The sequence below is a fragment of the Dama dama genome, chromosome 1 (genome assembly GCF_033118175.1).
Source record: "Dama dama isolate Ldn47 chromosome 1, ASM3311817v1, whole genome shotgun sequence".
Classification (NCBI taxonomy): Eukaryota; Metazoa; Chordata; class Mammalia; order Artiodactyla; family Cervidae; genus Dama; species Dama dama.
Window position 1 is genome coordinate 77,687,261 of NC_083681.1, and position 23,076 is coordinate 77,710,336.

Sequence of the window (23,076 nt, forward strand, 5' to 3'; positions counted from 1 at the left end):
TATAATTATGACTGATTTGGGCTGTTGTATGGCAGAAACCAAAACAACATTGTACAGCATTTTCCTCCAATTAAAAATTAATTTTTAAACAGAGAATGATAGTTCAGCAACAAATATCAATATCCACATTTTAAATGCATACACTACTTGACTATTGAATCAAATGTAATATCAGCAATTCTACACCTAGGAACTTATATTTGCACATATTCAAAAACATACACTTATTGGAAATATAACTGTCATAGGAAAGTTTGGGAATCTCATGAAAGAAATAGACAGATTAATTTTGATATAAATTTATGAAGAGTGTTTTGCAAAATGAGAAAATTTACAAAATACATATGGGCTGGTATGGAAATATCTTTAAGATATTGCATAGCAAATGCAAGTGATACATATATAGAAAGAAACAAATACATACACATATAGAAAATACACCTGAATCTGCAAAGATTACTACTAGATGAAAATTAAGAAACAAATGTAGGGTCAACCTCTGAGAATGAGGACTGGAAGAAGCTGAGAGAAAAATAGAAAATTCATTTTACATTTCACCTCATATTGTTTGAATTTCCTTGTGGCTCAGATGGTAAAGAAACTGCCTGTAATATGGGAGACCCAGGTCCCATCCCTGGGTTGGGAAGATCCCCTGGAAAGGGGAATGGTAATCCACTCCAGTATTCTTGCCTATAGAATTCAATGGACAGAAGAGCCTGGTGGACTAGTCCATGGGGTTGCAAACAGTCAAACTATACTGAGCAACTACACTTTCGTAGCATTCAGTTTTCACTTATACTATTTATTACTATCTATTTTACTTCAGTTTCATTGTAAACACTAAAAGTGCAAAAGTGTTGTATAATGTGATGAAATACAGTAAAGGCAAGCCATATATAATTATGTATTTTAAACTGTATGAGTAAAAATGTTAACTTAAATGACAAGATGCTAAATAAAAATTACACTGTCTCTGAAAAAGAATAAACAATATAAATGCATAAGTTGGTGAAAAATCAATATAACTATATAACAATTAACACGCTAATTCATTACATATTAATTTCTTGCTATGTAGGCATTACACCATTCTAGGTACACTGATAAACAAGATAATTAATTCTAGTAGGTAGGTAAACTGTTTTTATACCCTGGTTGTATAATTGTCATCTTTAATTATAATTACCATAAACTCTTTGAAGAAAGAGAAATCAAAACAAATTTTAAAATGACTTCTGCATTCTAAGAAAATGAACCTTGATGTCAAATGACTCCCTTCATGATGGGTGATGCATTTATTTAATATGGGATATGAGGCTTCTTTTCCAGAGCTTCTTCATAGCATAAGTTAACTCAGAATTTCTCAGACTGTAGATTAGTGGGTTCAGCATGGGGGTTATAACTGTATAGAACACGCTCAATGATTTATCAGTGTAGAAGGTCTTAGCAGGTCTTACATATATGAAAATACAGGGAACAAAGAAGCAGACAACCACAGTGATGTGGGAACCACAGGTCTGGAGGGCTTTCTGCCTCCCTTCCTGACTCAGGTTCTTCAGAGAGTGTAGGATGACTCCGTAGGAGACGAGTAAGAGCAGAAACACAATAGTGCAGATCAGTCCTCCATTGACCACAACTAAGACGCCAATGATATAGGTGTCAGCACAGACGAGTTCCAATAAAGGGTACATGTCACAGAGAAAGTGATCAATGACATTGGGACCACAGAAAGGGAGCCCATAAATAGTACTAAGTTGAATTACTGAGTGCAAGAAACCTCCAGCCCAGGACACCACCAGCAGTAAAACACACACCCTCTGCCTCATGATCACCAGATAATGCAAGGGCTTACAGATGGCCACATAGCGGTCATAGGCCATCACCAGCAGAAGGAAGACCCCTGCTCCAGAAAAAAGGTGCTCTGTAAACAACTGAGTCATACAGGATTTAAAGGTTATGGTTTTTTCTCCAAAGAACAAGTCTGAGATCAATCTGGGGGTGATAGAAGAGGAATAAGCAATATCCATAAATGATAAGCAAGCAAGAAAAAAGTACATCGGTGAGTTCAGGGTCTTACTGACAGTTATAGTGACTATAATTAGAAAATTGCCCACCACAGTCAAAATGTAGACAAACAGGAACATAAACAAAAGTACTTTCCCCTCCTTTGGATTCTGTGTGAGTCCTAGGAGAACAAAGTAGGTTACATTGTTTCTTGATTCCATCTAATCTGAACAGGAGCTGACTTCATACAGTAGAAGCAACTTACCTGCAAAACAAGGAGGGAAAGTCAAAGGGGGAAAATGCTCAAATGTATGAGTTTTTTTTTTTTTTTTCACTTGGAAGAATGAGTATAGAACAACTATTTGTGTCCAATGCATCATGGACATTTTTATTATCAAGTTGAAGAAGGCAGAGTTTCCTTCCCTCAGTGCTATGACACATAAGGAGAAGTCAACCAACTCCAGACCCATGCTATTAGTGCCATTAAATGAATATTCAGTGCTGAGTCATAGTGCAGGAGATATCAAATAAGTGTGACAGAAGACTTTCCAGAGGAAGCCAAGCTTCAGCTGAGTGTAAAAAAGAATTGAAAGGATAAAAAGAAAAAAAAAATAAGGAAGAGAAATCCAAACAGTCCAACATTTATAAGCCACAAAAGTCTAATACTTGAGGCCCACTTGAGGTAGTTTACATAATCAATGTGGGTAGATCAAACTGTGAATGGAAGTTCCCTGCCCTGAATTGTCTCAGACCTCACTAACACTTCTTAGGTTTTTTTTTTTCTTCCATTTATTTTTACTAATTGGAGGCTAATTACTTTACAATATTGTAGTGGTTTTTGTCATACATTGACATGAATCAGCCATGGATTTACATGTATTCCCCACTTAGGTTTTTAGATGGATATTTCCCTTTTCCTGACAATTAAATGCTACAGCAGTAATTTTGTGTCTCCAGCCCCTACCTCTCCTCTTAATTTGCAAACTTGGATATGTAACATCTCTAATTTTGACATCCAAGTGAATGGCAATTTAGTATTTAAAAACTTTTTAAATGTCCATAATAAACATAAGCATTTTCTATACAAAATTTAAAGAGGTGTTCCCTATTTATCTCATTAAATGTTTTTTCCATCTTGTTGTTCAGACAAAAAATTGCTGTACTCTTCATTTGTTACTCTCATAAAACTTTAATAAATCCTATTCACTCTACTATGAAAATATATGACAAAGTTGATCATTCTGTACTTCTTAATTTCTTCCTGGTCCACTGCAATAGGCTCTTATCAAATCTCTCCATGTTTATTCTAGCCTCCAAGAATCAGTTCTCCTGAAGCAGCCCAAATGACATTACTCTACTGCTCAAAAATCCTAGAGTATATTCTAATCATACACTCACAGTTTACTGTTTAATATTGACAGTAACAAGAACTGTAATCCTCATTTTATAATTGAAGAAACTAATGCTAGAAGATCTCATTCATTTTCCCAAAATCATACATTTCTAAGGGACATACCTTGAACTGAATCTAAGTTTTATTGATTTCAAATTAATTAAATTTCTTACATAATAAAGACAGTCCCCAATTATGAGCCTGGTTCCCACTATTTACTGCTAATCTTACCTTGTGAAGGCTTGTTCAGAATCTAAGGGTGATTTTAAGTTACACATAAACACTTGAAATAATTTTTCATCCAATTTGACAACAGAGGACAAAAGGCCACCTTATTACTTGAGGATGCATTTTATTTCATTTAACTATCTGTCCATTTCCTCCATGGAGTCTTCTGATTATTCAGAGGCACATTTTTATGCCCTGTGTTGATTTTTCCAAAGGAATTCCATGGTGCACACCTAGAAAAACAAGTTTACCACATTAGGAAATTTATCAAAATGACCAGCAAATCTTACATGTACATAGAATAAATCACCTAGTTATTTGGCAGGGAAGTTTTTCACAAGTAACATCTTTCCTACTAACTGAAGTTAGTTGTTGAAACAAGTTGTTGAAACAAGAAAAATAATGTTTACTGTTTAGCCCTTTTCATTCTGTCATATTAACATGACCAGACTCGTTGACTGAGATTTTGAAAGACATTCTCATATATATATATATATTTTTTTTTTGTCATGCTTTAAATCTATAAAAGGACCACCTGAAAAATTGATTCCAGTTACTAAGTGGATAACATCTTCTTCCTGTTCGCGGGGAAGATCACAGGATATTTCATCCCTTTCAGCTGCAATTATCACTGAGCCTTAGAATTGGAATGTGTCCAAGATTGATTCTTGTTTAATTAATTCACTGGGATTTCACCCAGAGTTTTAAAAATAAAAATCTATATGTAAATATATTAATAGGCAAAGTCACATTAATAATATCAGAAAAGTGCAATACCCAAAAGAAGGCAGCTTTAGAATCTTTATGAGGCTAAAGTCAATCAAAAATAATCAAAAATTTGTCCCAGTGAACTTGTTATTTCTTTCCCCACCTGCCATCACAAGATTTTCTTTACTTTTGTTTAGTACTCAATTTGATTACCTTAATTTGGTTAGATATATGAAAATTATATCAAAAAGCACAATTTAATGTATCAACATATTAGATATAATAGCTATTTATCCAATTATTACCATTTTTTTAAAAGTCAAGGCACCTCTGTCATATCAGCAACTGTCCTATGAGTGAGGACACAGAGATTAATGAAACCTGGGGGAAAATCATGTGAAAGGCTTTTTCCTGCATGGATCTTCTTTCTTAGAGTCAAACAACAAAGAATGAGAACTTAACAAAGTAGCTTCAGTCTTATTCACTGCTTATAAGAAATAGAATACTGACAAAAAGATAAGAGGTAGAGTTCTACTGTGGAAAATGTAGAGATGACTTTTCTTCAAAGGTGATGTTTAAGGATATTGAAACTGAAAGGATAGCAACTGGCTACCATCAGAAGCACTGTTACAGAAACTAAAACTAAATAAAATTAATGAATAAAACTATCTCACTTCAGAGAAAACAGGAGCTATACTTAGAAAACTCTAAAATTTTCACAGGAATTTTTATGGCAGTACTATGTTAAGAAGGACCAGAGAATATATGCCCCCTTGTCTTATTCCAGATTTTAATGGAAAACCTTTCAACCTTTCATGTAGAGGAAGGTATTAGCTGTGGATCTGTCATATATGGACTTTATTATGTCAAGGTACTTTCTATTTCCAACTTGTTGAGAGATTTCTATGAAATGAAAATTGAATTTCTGTCTGATCATGGACAACTCAAGGAGATTTTAAGAAAATAATTCCACTTACAAAAGTATCAAAAAAGAATAAAATAAAGTCTTACACTGTGAAAACTACAAAATGTTGCTGAGAGATATATAGAACACACACACATATATGAGAAGACGTTTATAAGCTGGACTATGCAACAGTTCAGTTCAGTTCAGTTGCTCAGTCGTGTCCAACTCTTTGCGACCCCATGAACCACAGCATGCCAGGCCACCCTGTCCATCACCAACTGCCAGAGTCTACCCAAACCCATGTCCATTGCATTGGTGATGCCATCCAACCACCTCATCCTCTGCCATCCCTTCTCCTCCTGCCCTCAATCTTTCCCAGCATCAGGGTCTTCTCAAATGAGTCACCTTTTCACAACAGGTGGCCAAAGTATTGTAATTTCAGCTTCAACATCAGTCCTTCCAGTGAACACCCAGGACTGATCTCCTTAAGAATGGACTGGTTGGATCTCCTTGCAGTCCAAGGGACTCTCAAGAGTCTTTTCTAACACCACAGTTCAAAAGCATCAGTTCTTCTGCACTTAGCTTTCTTTACAGTCCAACGCTCACATCCATACATGACCACTGGAAAAACCATAGCCTTGACTAGACGGACCTTTGTGGACAAAGTAACGTCTCTGCTTTTTAATATGCTATCTAGGTTGGTCATAACTTTCCTTTCAAGGAGTAAGCGTCTTTTAATTTCATGGCTGCAATCACCATCTGCAGTGGTTTTGGAGCCCCCAAAAATAAAGTCAGCCACTATTTCCACTGTTTCCCCAACTATTTGCCATGAAGTGATGGGACCGGATGCCATGATCTTAGTTTTCTAAATGTTGAGCTTTAAGCCAACTTTTTCACTCTTCTCTTTCACTTTCATCAAGAGGCTCTTGAGTTCTTCTTCACTTTCTGCCATAGGGTGGTGTCATCTGCATATCTGAAGTTACTGATATTTCTCCCAGCAATCTTGATTCCAGCTTGTGCTTCTTCCAGCCCAGCATTTCTCATGATGTACTCTGCATATAAGTTAAATCAGCAGGGTGACAATATACAGCCTTGACATACTCCTTTTCCTATTTGGAACCAGTCTGTTGTTCCATGTCCGGTTCTAAGTGTTGCTTCCTGACCTGCATACAGGTTTCTCAAAAGGCAGGTCAGGTGGTCTGGTATTCCCATCTCTTTAGAATTTTCCACAGTTAATTGTGATCCATACAGTGAAAGGCCTTGGCATAGTCAATAAAGCAGAAATAGATGGTTTTCTGAAACACTCTTGCTTTTTCGATGATCCAGCAGATGTTGGCAATTTGATCTCTGGTTCCTCTGCTTTTTCTAAAACCAACTTGAACATCTGGAAGTTCACAGTTCACATATTGCTGAAGCCTGGCTTGGAGTATTTTGAGCATTACTTAATAATACCTCATGATTCAGTGCAATTCCTATCATAACCACAAAATCATCTTTTGCAGAAACAGAAAAATCCATGCTAAAATTCATATGGAATCTCAAGGACTCCAAATTGTCAAGTCAATCTAGAAAAGAAGAAGGTTGGGAGTCTCATACCTCCTGGTTATATACTGTGCAAATCTATGGTAATCACAGCCCCAACAAAGATGGATGTCCAATAAAGATGGCCGATGGACTAATGGGGTAAAACAGATAGTCTAGAAATAAATCTTCCTATATGTGTTTAGGTAATTTTCAACAAGGGTCCCAAGCATTTTATGGAGAAAAGAAATGATAATAAGTGATTAAAAGGCAATCACCTAAAAACAAAAATGTTATGATTCCACTTACATGAGGCACTTAGTCAAATTCATAGGCAGAAAATAGAATGGTGGTTTCCCTGCCCAGGGCTCAGGGAGCGAAAGTGAAGAATTTTGTTTAATGGCTGTGGAATTTCAGTTTGGAAAGTTGAAAAAGTTTTGGAGATGGATGGTGGCAATGTTTGCATAACAATGTGAATTAACTTAGTGCTACTTTAAAATGGCCAAAATTGTAAATTTTGTTATGCATATTTTACCACAATTTTTAAAGTAAATATAAGAACTAAGGTGACCTCATTAGCTGGTGTATGATGTGAACATAAACTATAGCACAATAGCCCAAAGTATGTGCAAAGATCGTTGGCTTCAAATAAACCAAGGTAAACTTTCTAGTAGGTAAATATGTCCATCAATAGCAAAACTGCTAAATTAAAATCTCTATTTTTAATATTCATTTTGTACTGGAATAGAGTTGATTAACAAGGTGTTAGTTCAGATGTGCAGCAAGGTGAATCAGGTATACGTATTATGCATCCATCCTTTTTCAAAGTCTTTTCCCACTTCGGTTACTACAGGATGTTGAGCAGAGCTTCCTGTGGTATACAGTAGGTCCTTGTTGGATATCAGTTTTAAACATAGTAGTCTGTATATGCTAATTCCAAAGTTTTATCTAATCAATTCAACAAATATTGAGTACCTTCTGTGGGCCAGGCATTGTTTAAGTTCCCAGGATGAATCAATAAAGAAAGTAGACAAAAAAAAAAAGAAAAAAGAAGAAGAAGAAAGAAAGAAGGAGAAAGAAGGAACAAAAACCCAAACTCTTTACTTTGGAGTTTCAAACTCAGATTTTAGAAGCAAGTTGGCAAGCACTTTTGAAGCATTTTGTTCTCCTCTGGACCACTTCAGATTGTCTGATTTTGCAGAGGAAAGATGAGATTTTACAACAAGAAACTTCCTTGCCTACAAAGCACTGAGAATTTGCACTACAGATTAGACTTAAACTCCACCTTGCAAACAGAGGTACCAAAGTCACTGATGAAACTCTGAGTGGGGTGGGTTTGCCCTCAAAGTGACAGGGAAGAATTTATGCTACATGGATCAGTGATATCTTAAATAGAAATTGTAATGAGTCATAGAAAAAGCAGATGGATGCAAACGCGACTGCGGTTGCAGACTGTGACTATTAAATCAACATATTAATAAGTAGGCTCAAACATCTTTATTACTCAAAATAGGATCACTGCAATCAACACATTTTTGCCAATGAGAAATACATTTGTTTATTCCTGTATGTAAAAATCCAGGCTTGGGGATTCCACAAACTCTTGGAAAGCATTTTCTGCCTCCTACTGGTTGTGGAAGTGTTTTCCCTGCAAAAGTCGTTGAAGGGATATGCTTGAGGAAGTGGTAGTCAGTTGGCAAGAGGTCAGGCTGAATATAGCAGATGAGGTAAAACTTAGACCAATTCATTCAACTTTTGAAAAATTGTGGATGACCCAGAGAGATGGGATGGGGAGGAAGGTGTGAGGGGGTTCAGGATGGGGAACACATGAAATCCATGGCTGATTCATGCCAATGTATGGCAAAAACCACTACAATATTGTAAAGTAATTAGCCTCCAACTAATAAAAATAAATTAAAAAAATAAAAATAAAAAAAATTATTGGGAAAAAAAAAGAAAAATTGTATGTGTGGGGTGCACTCAGTCATTATCCTGGAGAAGAACTGGGCCCCTTCTCTTAATCAATACCGGCTGCAAGCATTGCAGTTTTGGTGCATCCCATTGATTTGCTGGGACTTCTCTAGTGGCTCAGACAGTAAAGAATCTGCCTGCGATGCAGAAGACCCAGGTTCTATCCCTGGGTTGGGAAGATCCGCTGGAGAAGGGAATAGCAACCCATTCCAATATTCTTGCCTAGAGAATCCCATGGACAGGGGAGCCTGGCAGGCTACATGCCTTGGGATCACAAAGAGTCGGGCAGAGCTGAGTGATTTTCATTTCATTTCACTTCACTTCATTGATTTGCTGAGCATACTTCTCAGATGTAATGATTTCACCAGGATTCAGAAAGCTGTAGTGGATCAGAGCAGAAGCAGACCAACAAACAGTGACCATGACCTTTATTTTTTTTGGTGCAAGTTTGGCTTTGGGAAGTGCTTTGGAGCTTCTCTTGAGTCCAGCCACTGAGCTGGTTGTTGCCAGTTGTCATATAAAATTCACTTTTTGTCGCAGGTCACCATTTGATGGAGAAATGGTTCATTGTTGTTGTCCAGAGTAAGAGAAGATGACACTTCAAAGCAACAATTTTTTTTTTTTTTTTTTGGTCAGCTGATAAGGCACCCAAGTATTGAAGTTTTTCACCTTTCCAGTTTGCTTTAAACCCTGAATGACAATAGAATGGTTGATTTTGAGTTCTTCAGCAACTTCTACTGTAATTATAAGAGGATCAGCTTCGATGATTGCTTTCAATTGATCTTTGTCAACTTCCGATGGCCAGCCACTAAGCTCCTCATTTTCAAGCCTCTCATCTCCTTTGCAAAATTCCTTGAACCACCACTGCACTCCACTGCACCGGAACTGTTCATTAGCAGTTCCTGGGCCAGACGCATTGTTGAGTTGTGAATTGTCTCTGCTGCTTTAACACCCATTTTGAGCTCTAATAAGAAAAGAGCTAAAATTTGCTTTTTGTCTAACATCATTTCCCTAGTCTAAAATAAATTTAAAATGCAGAGCAAGTAATAGGTCATTAGCAAATAAAATAAAGTGAAAAACATGCATTGAAACAATGCATATAATATAACCACATTTAAGAATGTACTCCAGGGAGAGGAGCCAAGATGGCGGAGGAGTAGGAGGGGAGACCACTTTCTCTCCTACAAATTCATCAAAAGAATAACTGAACGCAGAGCAAACTTCACAAAACAACTTCTGATCGCTAGCTGAGGTCATCAGGCGCCCAGAAAAGCAGCCCATTGTCTTCGAAAGGAGGTAGGACAAAATATAAAAGATAAAAAGTGAGACAAAAGAGCTAAGGACGGAGATCCATCCCGGGAGCTCTTAGGCGGCATTGCTTGGGGTAGGGTCCGGGCCTGAGTGCCCTGAGGACAATCGGAGGGAGCTTCTGTGAGTTGCCAACTTGAACTGTGGGAGACCGAAAGAGAGAGAGTAAATTAACTGGCCCGAACACACTGCCGGCCTTTCGCAGAACAAAGAGACCGAGAGGGTCCAGAGAGGAGCTCGCAGGCTGCGGACTGGCCCAGCCCCGCCGGAGGCAGGAGGCAGGGGGGAGGGAAGGGTCGCCGCGAGACACAGGGCGCAGGCACCCGACCGGCGCGGGCGGGGACTGGGGCTGGGGACGCGGAGGGCAGAAGGCGCGCGCACCCGACTGCCGCCAGCGGAAACTGAAACTGGGCCCGCGGAAGGGAGGGGGCATGCCACACCTGGGGAGAGTGCGCCCACCGAGCCCCTGGCTGCCTGGACCGCTCTGACGGGGAAGGCGCAGAGAGCAGGCGCAGCTTTTCCCTCCGCGCTTTTGTGGAACACCCGAGGGCTGGAGCCTCGCGCAGCACAGGGCGCGCTCCATATAGAACTGCCGGGAGCCTGAGCAGCGCAGACGGAGAAAGCAGCGTCAGCCCCTCGCGGCAGCCCCAGCCCACCCCCGCGGTACAAGCCTGTCCCCACAGCGCCAGCCTCTCCCTGCAGCGCCAGCCCCTCCCCACAGAGCTACGGAACTAGCTACCTGAATAAGAGTCCACCTCCGCCCGCCTGTGTCAGGGCGGAAATGAGGCTCTGAAGAGACCGGCAAACAGAAGCCAAATAAACAAAGGGAACTGCTTCAGAAGGGACTGGTGCAACAGATTAAAATCCCTCTAGGAAACATTGACTACACCGGAGGAGCCTGTAGATACTGAGAATTGTAAGCTGGAATGAGGAGCTATCTGAAACTGAGCTGAATCCACACTGACCACTACAGCTCCAGAGAAACTCCTAGATATAATTTTACTTTTTTCTCTCTTTTTTTTCTTTTTTTTTATTTTTTCTTTTTTTTTTTCTTTTTTCTCTTTTATTTTCCTTTAAAATCCCCTATTACTCCCCCATTACTCCTTAAATTTCATTTCCATAGACTTTTAAGATTTTTTAATTAGGGGGAAAAAAAATTTTTTTCTTTTTTTTTTTTTTCTTTCTTTTTTTTTCTTTTTTTTCTTTCCTTTTTCTCTTCTATTTTCTATTTTTCTTTTTCTCTTATTTCTTTTAAAGTCCTCTAGTACTCCTCTACTACTCCTTAATTTTCATTTTCAATACACTATAACCTTACAAAAAAAAAAAAAAAAAAGAAGAGAAGCCCTATTTTTAAACCAAAGATTATTCTCTCCCAATCTTGACTCTCTATTTTCTACCTCAGAACACCTCTATTTCCTCCTTTCCCCTTCTCTTCCCAATCCAATTCTGTGAATCTTTGTAGGTGACTGGGCTACGGAGAACACTCTGGGAACAGACAGCTGCGTAAATCTGTCTCTCTCCTCTTGAGTCCCCCTTTTTCTCCTCCTGTTCATCTCTATCTCCCTCCTCCCTCTCCTCTTCTTCATGTGACTCTGTGAACCTCTCTGGGTGTCCCTAACGGGGGAGAATCTTTTAGCCATTAACCTAGAAGTTTTCTTATCAGGGCTGTATAGTTGGAGAAGTCCTGAGACTACAGGAAGAATAAAACTGAAATCCAGAGGCAGGAGACTTAAGCCCAAAACCTGAGAATACCAGAAAACTCCTGACTACATGGAACTTTAAGTAATAAGTGACTGTCCAAAAGCCTCCATACCTACACTGAAACCAACCACCACCCAAGAGCCAATAAGTTTTAGAGCAAGACATACCACGCAAATTCTCCAGCAACGCAGGAACATAGCCCTGAACATCAACATAAAGGCTGCCCAAGGTCACACCTAACACATAGACCCATCTCAAAACTCATTACTGGGCACTCCATTGCTCTCCAAAGAGAAGAAATCAAGTTCCACGCACCAGAACACTGATGCAAGCTTCCCTAACCAGGAAATCTTGACAAGCCAATTGTCTAACCCCACCCACTGGGTTAATCCTCCACAATAAAAAGGAACCACAGACCTCCAGAATACAGAAAGCCCACTCCAGATACAGCAATCTAAACAAGATGAAAAGGCAAAGAAATACCCAACAGGTAAAGGAACATGAAAAATGCCCACCAAGTCAAACAAAAGAGGAGGAGATAGGGAATCTACCTGAAAAAGAATTTAGAATAATGATAATAAAAATGATCCAAAATCTTGAAAACAAAATGGAGTTACAGATAAATAGCCTGGAAACAAAGATTGAAAAGATTCAAGAACTGTTTAATAAAGACCTAGAAGAAATAAAAAAGAGTCAATTAAAAATGAATAATGCAATGAAAGAGATCAAAAACACTTTGGAGGGAACCAAGAGTAGAATAACGGAGGCAGAAGATAGGATAAGTGAGGTAGAAGATAAAATGGTGGAAATAAATGAAGCAGAGAGGAAAAAAGAAAAAAGGATCAAAAGAAATGAGGACAACCTCAGGGACCTCTGGGACACTGTGAAACACCCCAACATTCGAATCATAGGAGTTCCAGAAGAAGAAGACAAAAAGAAAGGCCATGAGAAAATACTCGAGGAGATAATAGTTGAAAACTTCCCTAAAATGGGGAAGGAAATAGCCACCCAAATCCAAGGAACCCAGAGAGTCCCAAACAGGATAAACCCAAGGCGAAACACCCCAAGACACATATTAATCAAATTAACAAAGATCAAACACAAAGAACAAATATTAAAAGCAGCAAGGGAGAAACAACAAATAACACACAAAGGGATTCCCATAAGGATAACAGCTGATCTATCAATAGAAACCCTCCAGGCCAGAAGGGAATGGCAGGACGTACTGAAAGTAATGAAAGAGAATAACCTACAACCTAAATTACTGTATCCAGCAAGGATCTCATTCAGATATGAAGGAGAATTCAAAAGCTTTACAGATAAGCAAAAGCTGAGAGAATTCAGCACCACCAAACCAGCTCTTCAACAAATGCTAAAGGATCTTCTCTAGACAGGAAATGCAGAAAGGTTGTATAAATGTGAACCCAAAACAACAAAGTAAATGGCAACGGGACCACACCTATCAACAATTGCCCTAAATGTAAATGGGTTGAATGCCCCAACCAAAAGACAAAGATTGGCTGAATGGATACAAAAACAAGACCCCTATATATGCTGTCTACAAGAGACCCACCTCAAAACAAGAGACACATACAGACTAAAAGTGAAGGGCTGGAAAAAAATATTTCATGCAAACAGAGACCAAAAGAAAGCAGGAGTCGCAATACTCATATCAGATAAAATAGACTTTCAAATAAAGGATGTGAAAAGAGACAAAGAAGGACACTACATAATGATCAAAGGATCAATCCAAGAAGAAGATATAACAATTATAAATATATATGCACCCAACATAGGAGCACCGCAATATGTACGGCAAATGCTAACGAATATGAAAGAGGAAATTAATAGTAACACAATAATAGTGGGAGACTTTAATACCCCACTCACAACTATGGATAGATCAACTAAACAGAAAATTAACAAGGAAACATAAACCTTAAATGACACAATGGACCAGCTAGAACTAATTGATATCTATAGGACATTTCACCCCAAAACAATCAACTTCACCTTTTTCTCAAGTGCACACGGAACATTCTCCAGAATAGATCACATCCTGGGCCATAAATCTGGTCTTGGAAAATTCAAAAAAATTGAAATCATTCCAGTCATCTTTTCTGACCACAGTGCAGTAAGATTAGATCTCAATTACAGGTAAAAAATTGTTAAAATTTCAAACATATGGAGGCTAAATAACACGCTTCTGAATAACCAACAAATCATAGAAGAAATCAAAAAAGAAATCAAAATATGTATAGAAATGAATGAAAATGAAAACACAACAACCCAAAACCTATGGGACACTGTAAAAGCAGTGCTAAGGAGAAGGTTCATAGCATTACAGGCTTACATAAAGAAACAAGAAAAAAACCAAATAAATAACCTAACTCTACACCTAAAGCAATTAGAGAAGGAAGAAATGAAGAACCCCAGAGTTAGCAGAAGGAAAGAAATCTTAAAAATCAGGGCAGAAATAAATTCAAAAGAAACTAAAGAGACCATAGCAAAAATCAACAAAGCTAAAAGTTTTTTTTTTTTTGAAAAAATAAACAAAATTGACAAAGCATTAGCAAGACTCATTAAGAAACAAAGAGAGAAGAACCAAATTAACAAAATTAGAAATGAAAATGGAGAGATCACAACAGACAACACTGAAATACAAAGGATCATAAGATACTACTACCAGCAGCTCTATGCCAATAAAATGGACAACTTGGATGAAATGGACAAATTCTTAGAAAAGTATAACTTTCCAAAACTGAACCAGGAAGAAATAGAAGATCTTAACAGACCCATCACAAGCAAGGAAATCGAAACTGTCATCAAAAATCTTCCAGCAAACAAAAGCCCAGGACCAGATGGCTTCACAGCTGAATTCTACCAAAAATTTAGAGAAGAGCTAACACTTATCTTACTCAAACTCTTCCAGAAAATTGCAGAAGAAGGTAAGCTTCCAAACTCATTCTATGAGGCCACCATCATCCTAATTCCAAAACCAGACAAAGATGCCACAAAAGAAGAATACTACAGGCCAATATCACTGATGAACATGGATGCAAAAATCCTTAACAAAATTCTAGCAAACAGAATCCAACTACATATTAAAAAAATCATACACCATGACCAAGTGGGCTTTATCCCAGGAATGCAAGGATTCTTTAATATCCACAAATCAATCAATGTAATACACCACATTAACAAATTGAAAGATAAAAACCATATGATTATCTCAATAGATGCGGAGAAAGCCTTTGACAAAATTCAACACTCATTTATGATTAAAACTCTCCAGAAAGCAGGAATAGAAGGAACATACCTCAACATAATAAAAGCTATATATGACAAACCCACAGCAAGCATCACCCTCAATGGTGAAAAATTGAAGGCATTTCCCCTGAAATCAGGAACAAGACAAGGGTGCCCACTCTCACCACTACTATTCAACATAGTGTTGGAAGTTCTGGCCACAGCAATCAGAGCAGAAAAAGAAGTAAAAGGAATCCAGATAGGAAAAGAAGAAGTAAAACTCTCACTGTTTGCAGATGACATGATCCTCTACATAGAAAACCCTAAAGACTCTACCAGAAAATTACTAGAGCTAATCAATGAATATAGTAAAGTTGCAGGATATAAAATTAACACACAGAAATCCCTTGCATTCCTATATACTAACAATGAAAAAACAGACAGAGAAATTAAGGAAACAATACCATTCACCATTGCAACAAAAAGAATAAAATACTTAGGAGTATATCTACCTAAAGAAACAAAGGACCTATACATAGAAAACTATAAAACACTGATGAAAGAAATCAAAGAGGACACAAACAGATGGAGAAACATACCGTGTTCATGGATTGGAAGAATCAATATTGTCAAAATGGCTATTCTACCCAAAGCAGTCTATAGATTCAATGCAATCCCTATCAAGCTACCAACGGTATTTTTCACAGAACTAGACCAAAGAATTTCACAATTTGTATGGAAATACAAAATACCTTGAATAGCCAAAGTAATCTTGAGAAAGAAGAATGGAACTGGAGGAATCAACCTGCCTGACTTCAGGCTCTACTACAAAGCCACAGTCATCAAGACAGTATGGTACTGGCACAAAGACAGAAATATAGGTCAATGGAACAGAATAGAAAGCCCAGAGATAAATCCACGAACCTATGGACACCTTATCTTTGACAAAGGAGGCAAGGATATACAGTGGAAAAAAGACAACCTCTTTAACAAGTGGTGCTGGGAAAACTGGTCAACCACTTGTAAAAGAATGAAACTAGAACACTTTCTAACACCATACACAAAAATAAACTCAAAATGGATTAAAGATCTAAATGTAAGACCAGAAACTATAAAACTTCTACAGGAGAACATAGGCAAAACACTCTCTGACATAAATCACAGCAAGATCCTCTATGACCCACCCCCCAGAATATTGGAAATAAAAGCAAAACTAAGCAAATGGGACCTAATGAAACTTAAAAGCTTTTGCACTACAAAGGAAACTATAAGTAAGGTGAAAAGACAGCCCTCAGATTGGGAGAAAATAATAGCAAATGAAGAAACAGACAAAGGATTAATCTCAAAAATATACAAGCAACTCCTGCAGCTCAATTCCAGAAAAATAAATGACCCAATCAAAAAATGGGGCAAAGAACTAAACAGACATTTCTCCAAAGAAGACATACAGATGGCTAACAAACACATGAAAAGATGCTCAACATCACTCATTATTAGAGAAATGCAAATCAAAACCACAATGAGGTACCATTACACGCCAGTCAGGATGGCTGCTATCCAAAAGTCTACAAGCAATAAATGCTGGAGAGGGTGTGGAGAAAAGGGAACCCTCTTACACTGTTGGTGGGAATGCAAACTAGTACAGCCGCTATGGAAAACAGTGTGGAGATTTCTTAAAAAACTGGAAATAGAACTGCCATATGACCTAGCAATCCCACTTCTGGGCATACACACTGAGGAAACCAGATCTGAGAGAGACACGTGCACCCCAATGTTCATCGCAGCACTGTTTATAATAGCCAGGACATGGAAGCAACCTAGATGCCCATCAGCAGATGAATGGATAAGGAAGCTGTGGTACATATACACCATGGAGTATTACTCAGCCATTAAAAAGAATTCATTTGAACCAGTCCTAATGAGATGGATGAAGCTGGAGCCCATTATACAGAGTGAAGTAAGCCAGAAAGATAAAGAACATTACAGCATACTAACACATATATATGGAATTTAGAAAGGTGATAACGATAACCCTATATGCAAAACAGAAAAAGAGACACAGAAATACAGAACAGACTTTTGAACTTTGTGGGAGAATGTGAGGGTGGGATATTTCAAAAGAACAGCATATATACTATCTATGGTGAAACAGATCACCAGCCCAGGTGGGATGCATGAGACAAGTACTCCGGCCTGGTGCACTGGGAAGACCCAGAGGAATCGGGTGGAGAGGAAGGTGGGAGGGGGGATCGGGATTGGGAATACATGTAAATCCATGGCTGATTCATATCAATGTATGACAAAACCCACTGGGGAAAAAAAAATAATAATTAAAAAAAAAAAAAAAAGAATGTACTCCAATATCAAATGGCAAATTTCAACAAGGCAAATACTGCAATTACTTTTGTGCAAACTAATACATATGTTTGTACTTCCACCCCGCCTTCCCCTGCCCCCCGCCAAATCTCTAGAACTGCATCTAACAGGTTTTTTGAGCTTTGTTAATGAGTCTGTTTTTCGTTTGCTATTTTTTGTTTGTTTTTAGTTTAGCAGGGGGAGGGTTTGCCCTGCCTGTGGCTTGTAGAATGCTAATTCCCTGAAAAGAGACTTAGCCCAGGCCCTCAATAATATTTGTACAATTCAAAAACATGTATTTGTTGGGAAAGTATTTACCATAAAAAAGTTTATGAACTACATGAAGATAAATCAACATACGAACTTTAAATTTTAAGGAGCATTGTGCAGGATAAGGAAAATTAAGAGATATATATGGGTTGATATGGAGATATTTTTAAGATGTTGCATACTAAAAGTAAGTGCTACATAAATAAAAAAGAACAAATATACATATGGCACGTACATTTGCATTGACAAAAATTATTCCCAGATGAAAATGAAGAAACAAATTTTGGCCAGTTTCTGAGTATGAGGACTAGAAAATGCTGAAGGAAAATAGGAAATTTATTCAACACTGCATCCCATATAATTTGGTTTCACTTATGCTTTTATTATTATTTTATTTCATTTTTCTTATAAACAGCAAAAGTACTAAAGTAAAAATTGTTATGTATAATGCAACTGAAATATAGTAAAGAATGAAACCTATATAGAATTAAATATTTTAAATAATGTAAATAAAAAGTTCACTTAAATGAAAAGAATCTAAATAAAAATTGCACTCTGTCTGAAAAAGGATAAAAGATAAAGATACATGAACTGATTAAAAATCAGTATAAATATATAACATTTTCCTCACTAAATCACTTATTTACTATTAATGCCTTGCTGTATAGGCCTTATGGTTATCTAGGTACATTGATGAACAAGAATTTTGGACCTTACATTGTAACATGGAGCAAACTGTTACGAATGCACAGTTGTATGATTATATTATTTAATTATAATTATCATAATTTTCTAGAAGAAAGAGAAATCAGATTCAAATTTAAAATAGCTTCTTCCTTCAAAGGAAATGGAACCTGATGTCAAATGACTCCCTCCATGGTTGATGAAGCTCCTAGTTAATATGAGATACAATGCTTCTTCTCCAGAGCATCTTCATAGCATTAGTCAACTCAGAACTTCTGCAGATTAATGGATTCAGCATGGGAGTTATGACTGTATAAAACACACTCAGTAATTTATCAGTGGGGAATGTTTTAGCAGTTCAGTTCAGTTCAGTTCAGTCGCTCAGTTGTGTCCAACTCTTTGTGATCCCATGAACCTCAGCAAGCCAGGCCTCCATGTCCATCACCAAATCCTGGAGTCCATTCAAACCCATGTCCATCGAGTCAGTGATGCCATCCAACCATCTCCTCCTCTGTCGTCCCCTTCTCCTCCTGCCCTCAATCTTTCCCAGCATCAGGGTCTTTTCAAATGAGTCAGCTCTTTGCCTCAGATGGCCAAAGTATTGGAGTTTCAGCTTCAGCATCAGTCCTTCCAATGAACACCCAGGACTGATCTCCTTTAGAATGGACTGGTTGGATCTCCTTGCAGTCCAAGGGACTCTCAAGAGTCTTCTCCAACACCACAGTTCAAATGCATCAATTCTTCAGCGCTCAGCTTTCTTTATAGTCCAACTCTCACATCCATGGTCTCACATACATGAAAATGCAGGGAACAAAGAAGCAGACAACCACAGTGATGTGGGAACCACAGGTCTGGAGGGCTTTCCGCCTCCCTTCCTGACTCAGGTTCTTCAGAGAGTGCAGGATGACTCCATAGTAAGAGCAGAAACCCAAGAGTGCAGATCAGTCCTCCATTGAATGCAACTAAAATGTCACTCACATAGGTGTCAGTAGAGACGAGTTTTAATAAGGGGTACATGTCACACATATGGTGATCAATGACACTGGGGCCACAGAATGGGAGCCCATAAGCAGTGCTAAGTTTAATTACTGAGTGCAGAAAACCTCCAACCCAGGACACCACCAGCGGCACAATACATGTCCTCTGCCTCATGATCACTAAATAATGCAAGGGCTTACAGATGGCCACAGAGCGGTCATAGGCCATCACCAGCAGAAGGAAGACCCCTGATCCAGCAAAAAGGTGCTCTGCAAACAGCTGAGTCATGCTAGATTCAAAGGTTAGTTTTTTTTTTTTTTTTTTCCAAAGAACAAGTCTGAAATCAATCTGGGGGTAATAGAAGAGGAATAAGTTACATCCATAAATGATAAACTAGCAAGAAAAAAGTACATTGGTGAGTTCAGGGTCTTACTGACAGTTATAGTCACAACAGTGAGAAGGTTGCCCACTACAGTCAAAACAAGAGCAAGAACAGAACAAAAAGGACTTTCTGCTCCTTTGGATTCTGTGTGAGGCCCAGGAGGACAAAGTAAATTACATTGTTCCTTGCTTCCATTTAGTCTGTTCAGAGGCTGAGTTCAGGTAGTAGAGGCAATTTACCTACGATACAAGGGGGAAACATTTAAGTGCATTATAAGTATAGTTGTTTATTTATCCATTCATTAGAAGAATATGAATAGAGTACCTTCTGGCTCCAATGTGCCATGGACATTTTAATTATCAACTTGAATAAGCCAGGGCTTCCCTTGTAGCTCAGTCGGTAAAGAATCTGCCTGCAATACAGGAGACGCGGGTTCGATTCCTAGGTTGGGAAGATCCCCTGGAGAAGGAAATGGCAACTCACTCCAGTATCTTTGCCTGGAAAATCTCATGGACAGAGGAGCCTGGTGAGCTGCAGTCCATGGGGCTGCAAAGAGTTGGGCACAACTGAGCGACTAACACTTACTTACTAGAAAAAGTCATAGAACCCCACCCTCAGTGATAGGACGCAAAATGAGGGATCAGGTAATTCCAGACCCATGTAATAAGTGCATTAAATGATTATTCACACAGTGCTCAGAGTCACAGTAAAGGAGTATATCAACTAAAATTAGAGAAGGTTTCCCAAAGGAAACAATATTTCAGCTGAAATTTTTTTTAAAATCAAGGAATACAAATGATGGGAAAAGAGTTCCACAAAAATGTGCACCATTTATAAAGAACAATACTTGAGTATTACTCACAAAACTTAATACTTGAGATTCACTTAAGGCAGTTTACACAATCAATGTGGGTAGATCAAACCGTAAATAGATCCCTGTCTTGAATTGTTTCAGACCTCACTGATACTTTCTTAGATCTTTAGGTGGATATTTCCCTTTTCCTAAAAAATAAGTGCTGCAGCAGTTTAATTTCATGTCCCCAGCCCCTATCTCTCCTCTATTTTGCAAACTTGTTATGCACCTTCTATAATTTTGACATCCAGTTTAATGGCAATTTAATATTTACAAAACTAACTGTTAAATTTTCCACAATAGACATAGGCATTTTCTAAACCAAATTTAAAGAGATATTCCCTATTTATCTCATTAAATGCTATCATTTTCCATGTTTGTGTTAGGACAAAAAATTTCAATGCTCTTCACTATTAGTTATTCTCATAAAACTTTAATAAAGCCTATCGGCACTACTCTCAAAATATATCACTAATATGATCATTCGCTACTTTTTAATTTCTTACTGGTCCACTGCAACAGCCTTCCACCAATTCTCTCCATGTTTATCCTGGTCTTCAAAAATTGGTTCTCCTGAAGCTACTCAAATTGTCCTTTTTAATCTTATTCTGATGACATCATTCCAGTGCTCAAAACTCCTATCATTTATTCCAATCATGAACTCATAGTTTAATGTAACACAGTCAATATTTACAGTAACAAGAACTGTAATCCTCATTTCATATTGAAGAAACTGAAGTTCAGAACACCTAATTTACTGTTCCAGTTACATGTTTTTAAGTGCTATACCTATAATTGAATCTAAGTTTGATTGATTTCAAGGTAATTAAATGTCTTACCTAATAAACACAGTCCCACGACTGTAAGTCTGGTTCCCACTACTTACAGTTAGTCTTACCTTGTGGAGTCTTGCTCAGAATCTGAAGGATGACTTTAAGTTACTCATAAACACTTGGAATCATTTTTCATCCAGTTTGACAACTGAGGGTAGAAAGCTGCCTTATTACCTGAGGATATTCATTTAATTTGGCTATCTGTCCATTTTTTTCCATGAAGTCTTCTGATTACTCAGGTCATTTGTTATATGCGCTGTTGGTTATTTGAAAGGAATTCCAGGGTTCACACAGGAAAACAAAAGCTTATCATTTTAGGAAATGTATCAAAATGACCAGCACATCTTATAAGTACATAGAAGATAGCAACTAGCCATTTGCCAGGGAAGTTTTCTGAGTAACTACTTTCTTGCTTGTTGTTGTTTAGTCGTTAAGTCATGTCCGATTCTTTTGCGACCCTATGGACTGTAGCCCACAAGGCTCCTCAGTCCATGGGATTTTCCAGGCAAGAATACTGGAGTGGGTTGCCATTTCCTTCTCCAGAGGATCTTCCCGACCCAGGGATTGAACCCGGGTCTCCTGCGTTGCAGGCAGATGCTTTACCGTCTGAGCCACTGGGGAAGCTGGCTCGAATTCTTACTGGCATCAAATAGAAAAGTCCCATTTGATGGTTTAGCTCTTCTCACTCTGTCACGTCAACATAGCCAGACTAGTTGACTTGCAGTTTTGAAAGACACCCCCCTAACTTTTTAAGCCATGCCTTAAGTCTAAGAAAGGACCTCCTGAAAAATTTACATCACTCACTAAGTGCATAGCATCTTCTCCCTGTTAGTGGTGAAGATCAGGGGATATTTCATTACTTCTAGCTGCATTTATAATTGAGTCTTGAAACTGAAATGTTTCAGTTTCTTAAGCAAGACTGATTCTTGCTTAATTAATTCACTGACATTTTCCACAAAGTTTTTAAAGAACATCTATATGTAAAGATGTTACTATAGCAAATCACATAATTAATGTCAGAAAGGTGCAACATACCAAGAAAGTAGCTTTAGAATCATATAAGATGATTGTCCATCAAATATAAAATATTGACCTGGTTGTGTTGTTTCAGAGAACTTGTTATGCATTTCCCCACCCGTCATGGGAAGAGTTTCTTTTCTTTTATTTAATATTCAATTTAATCACATTATATTTTGGTTAATAAATAAAATTTACATCAAAAATATAATTAAATGTATCAAAATGTTGGATATAATAACTAATGAATTGTCCAATTATATATATATATTTTAAGTTAGGTAACTTCTGTTATACCAGCAACTGTGCTATGAGTAAGGACACAGATTAATAAAACCAGGGGGAAAATCACGTAAAAGGTTTTTTCATGCCTGGATCTTATTTTCTTCTAATAGAGTCAAACAATAAAAGAGACATCTAATAAAGTAGCTATTAAATCTCTTTTAATATTAAAGTAGTTATTAAATAAAGGAAACAATAAAGTAGCCATGGCTTGCAATATAAGTAAATAAAGTTTAGCTACCAATTGGGCAATACATAAATCTAAATACAGTTTTTATAATGGTAAAAATTCCCTACCTGGGCCGCTCCTCTGAGTACCTATAGGTAAAACTCAACATATTTTTGATAAGTAGTGTTCAGTGGACCCTGAACCATAAAATTGTATTTTCTCTTCTGCGTTTAGGAGACAAACTCATTGCTATGATTATTTCC

At 37.7% G+C, this 23,076-nt stretch overlaps 1 protein-coding gene across 1 annotated transcript; it reads right to left on the reverse strand.

Moving 5' to 3' along the window:
- Nucleotides 1-1,295: 1,295 nt before the first annotated feature.
- On the reverse strand, nt 1,296-2,225 carry LOC133055895 (olfactory receptor 4A47-like). The gene has a single exon (XM_061140984.1). It carries the CDS (start codon nt 2,223-2,225, stop codon nt 1,296-1,298), a length of 930 nt encoding a protein of 309 aa, XP_060996967.1.
- Between the last annotated feature and the right edge of the window lie 20,851 nt (nt 2,226-23,076).

Coding starts and splice junctions, on each gene's coding strand:
- LOC133055895 (XM_061140984.1), bottom strand. CDS start 2,225: ATGGAATCAAGAAACAATGTAACCTACTTTGTTCTCCTAGGACTCACA.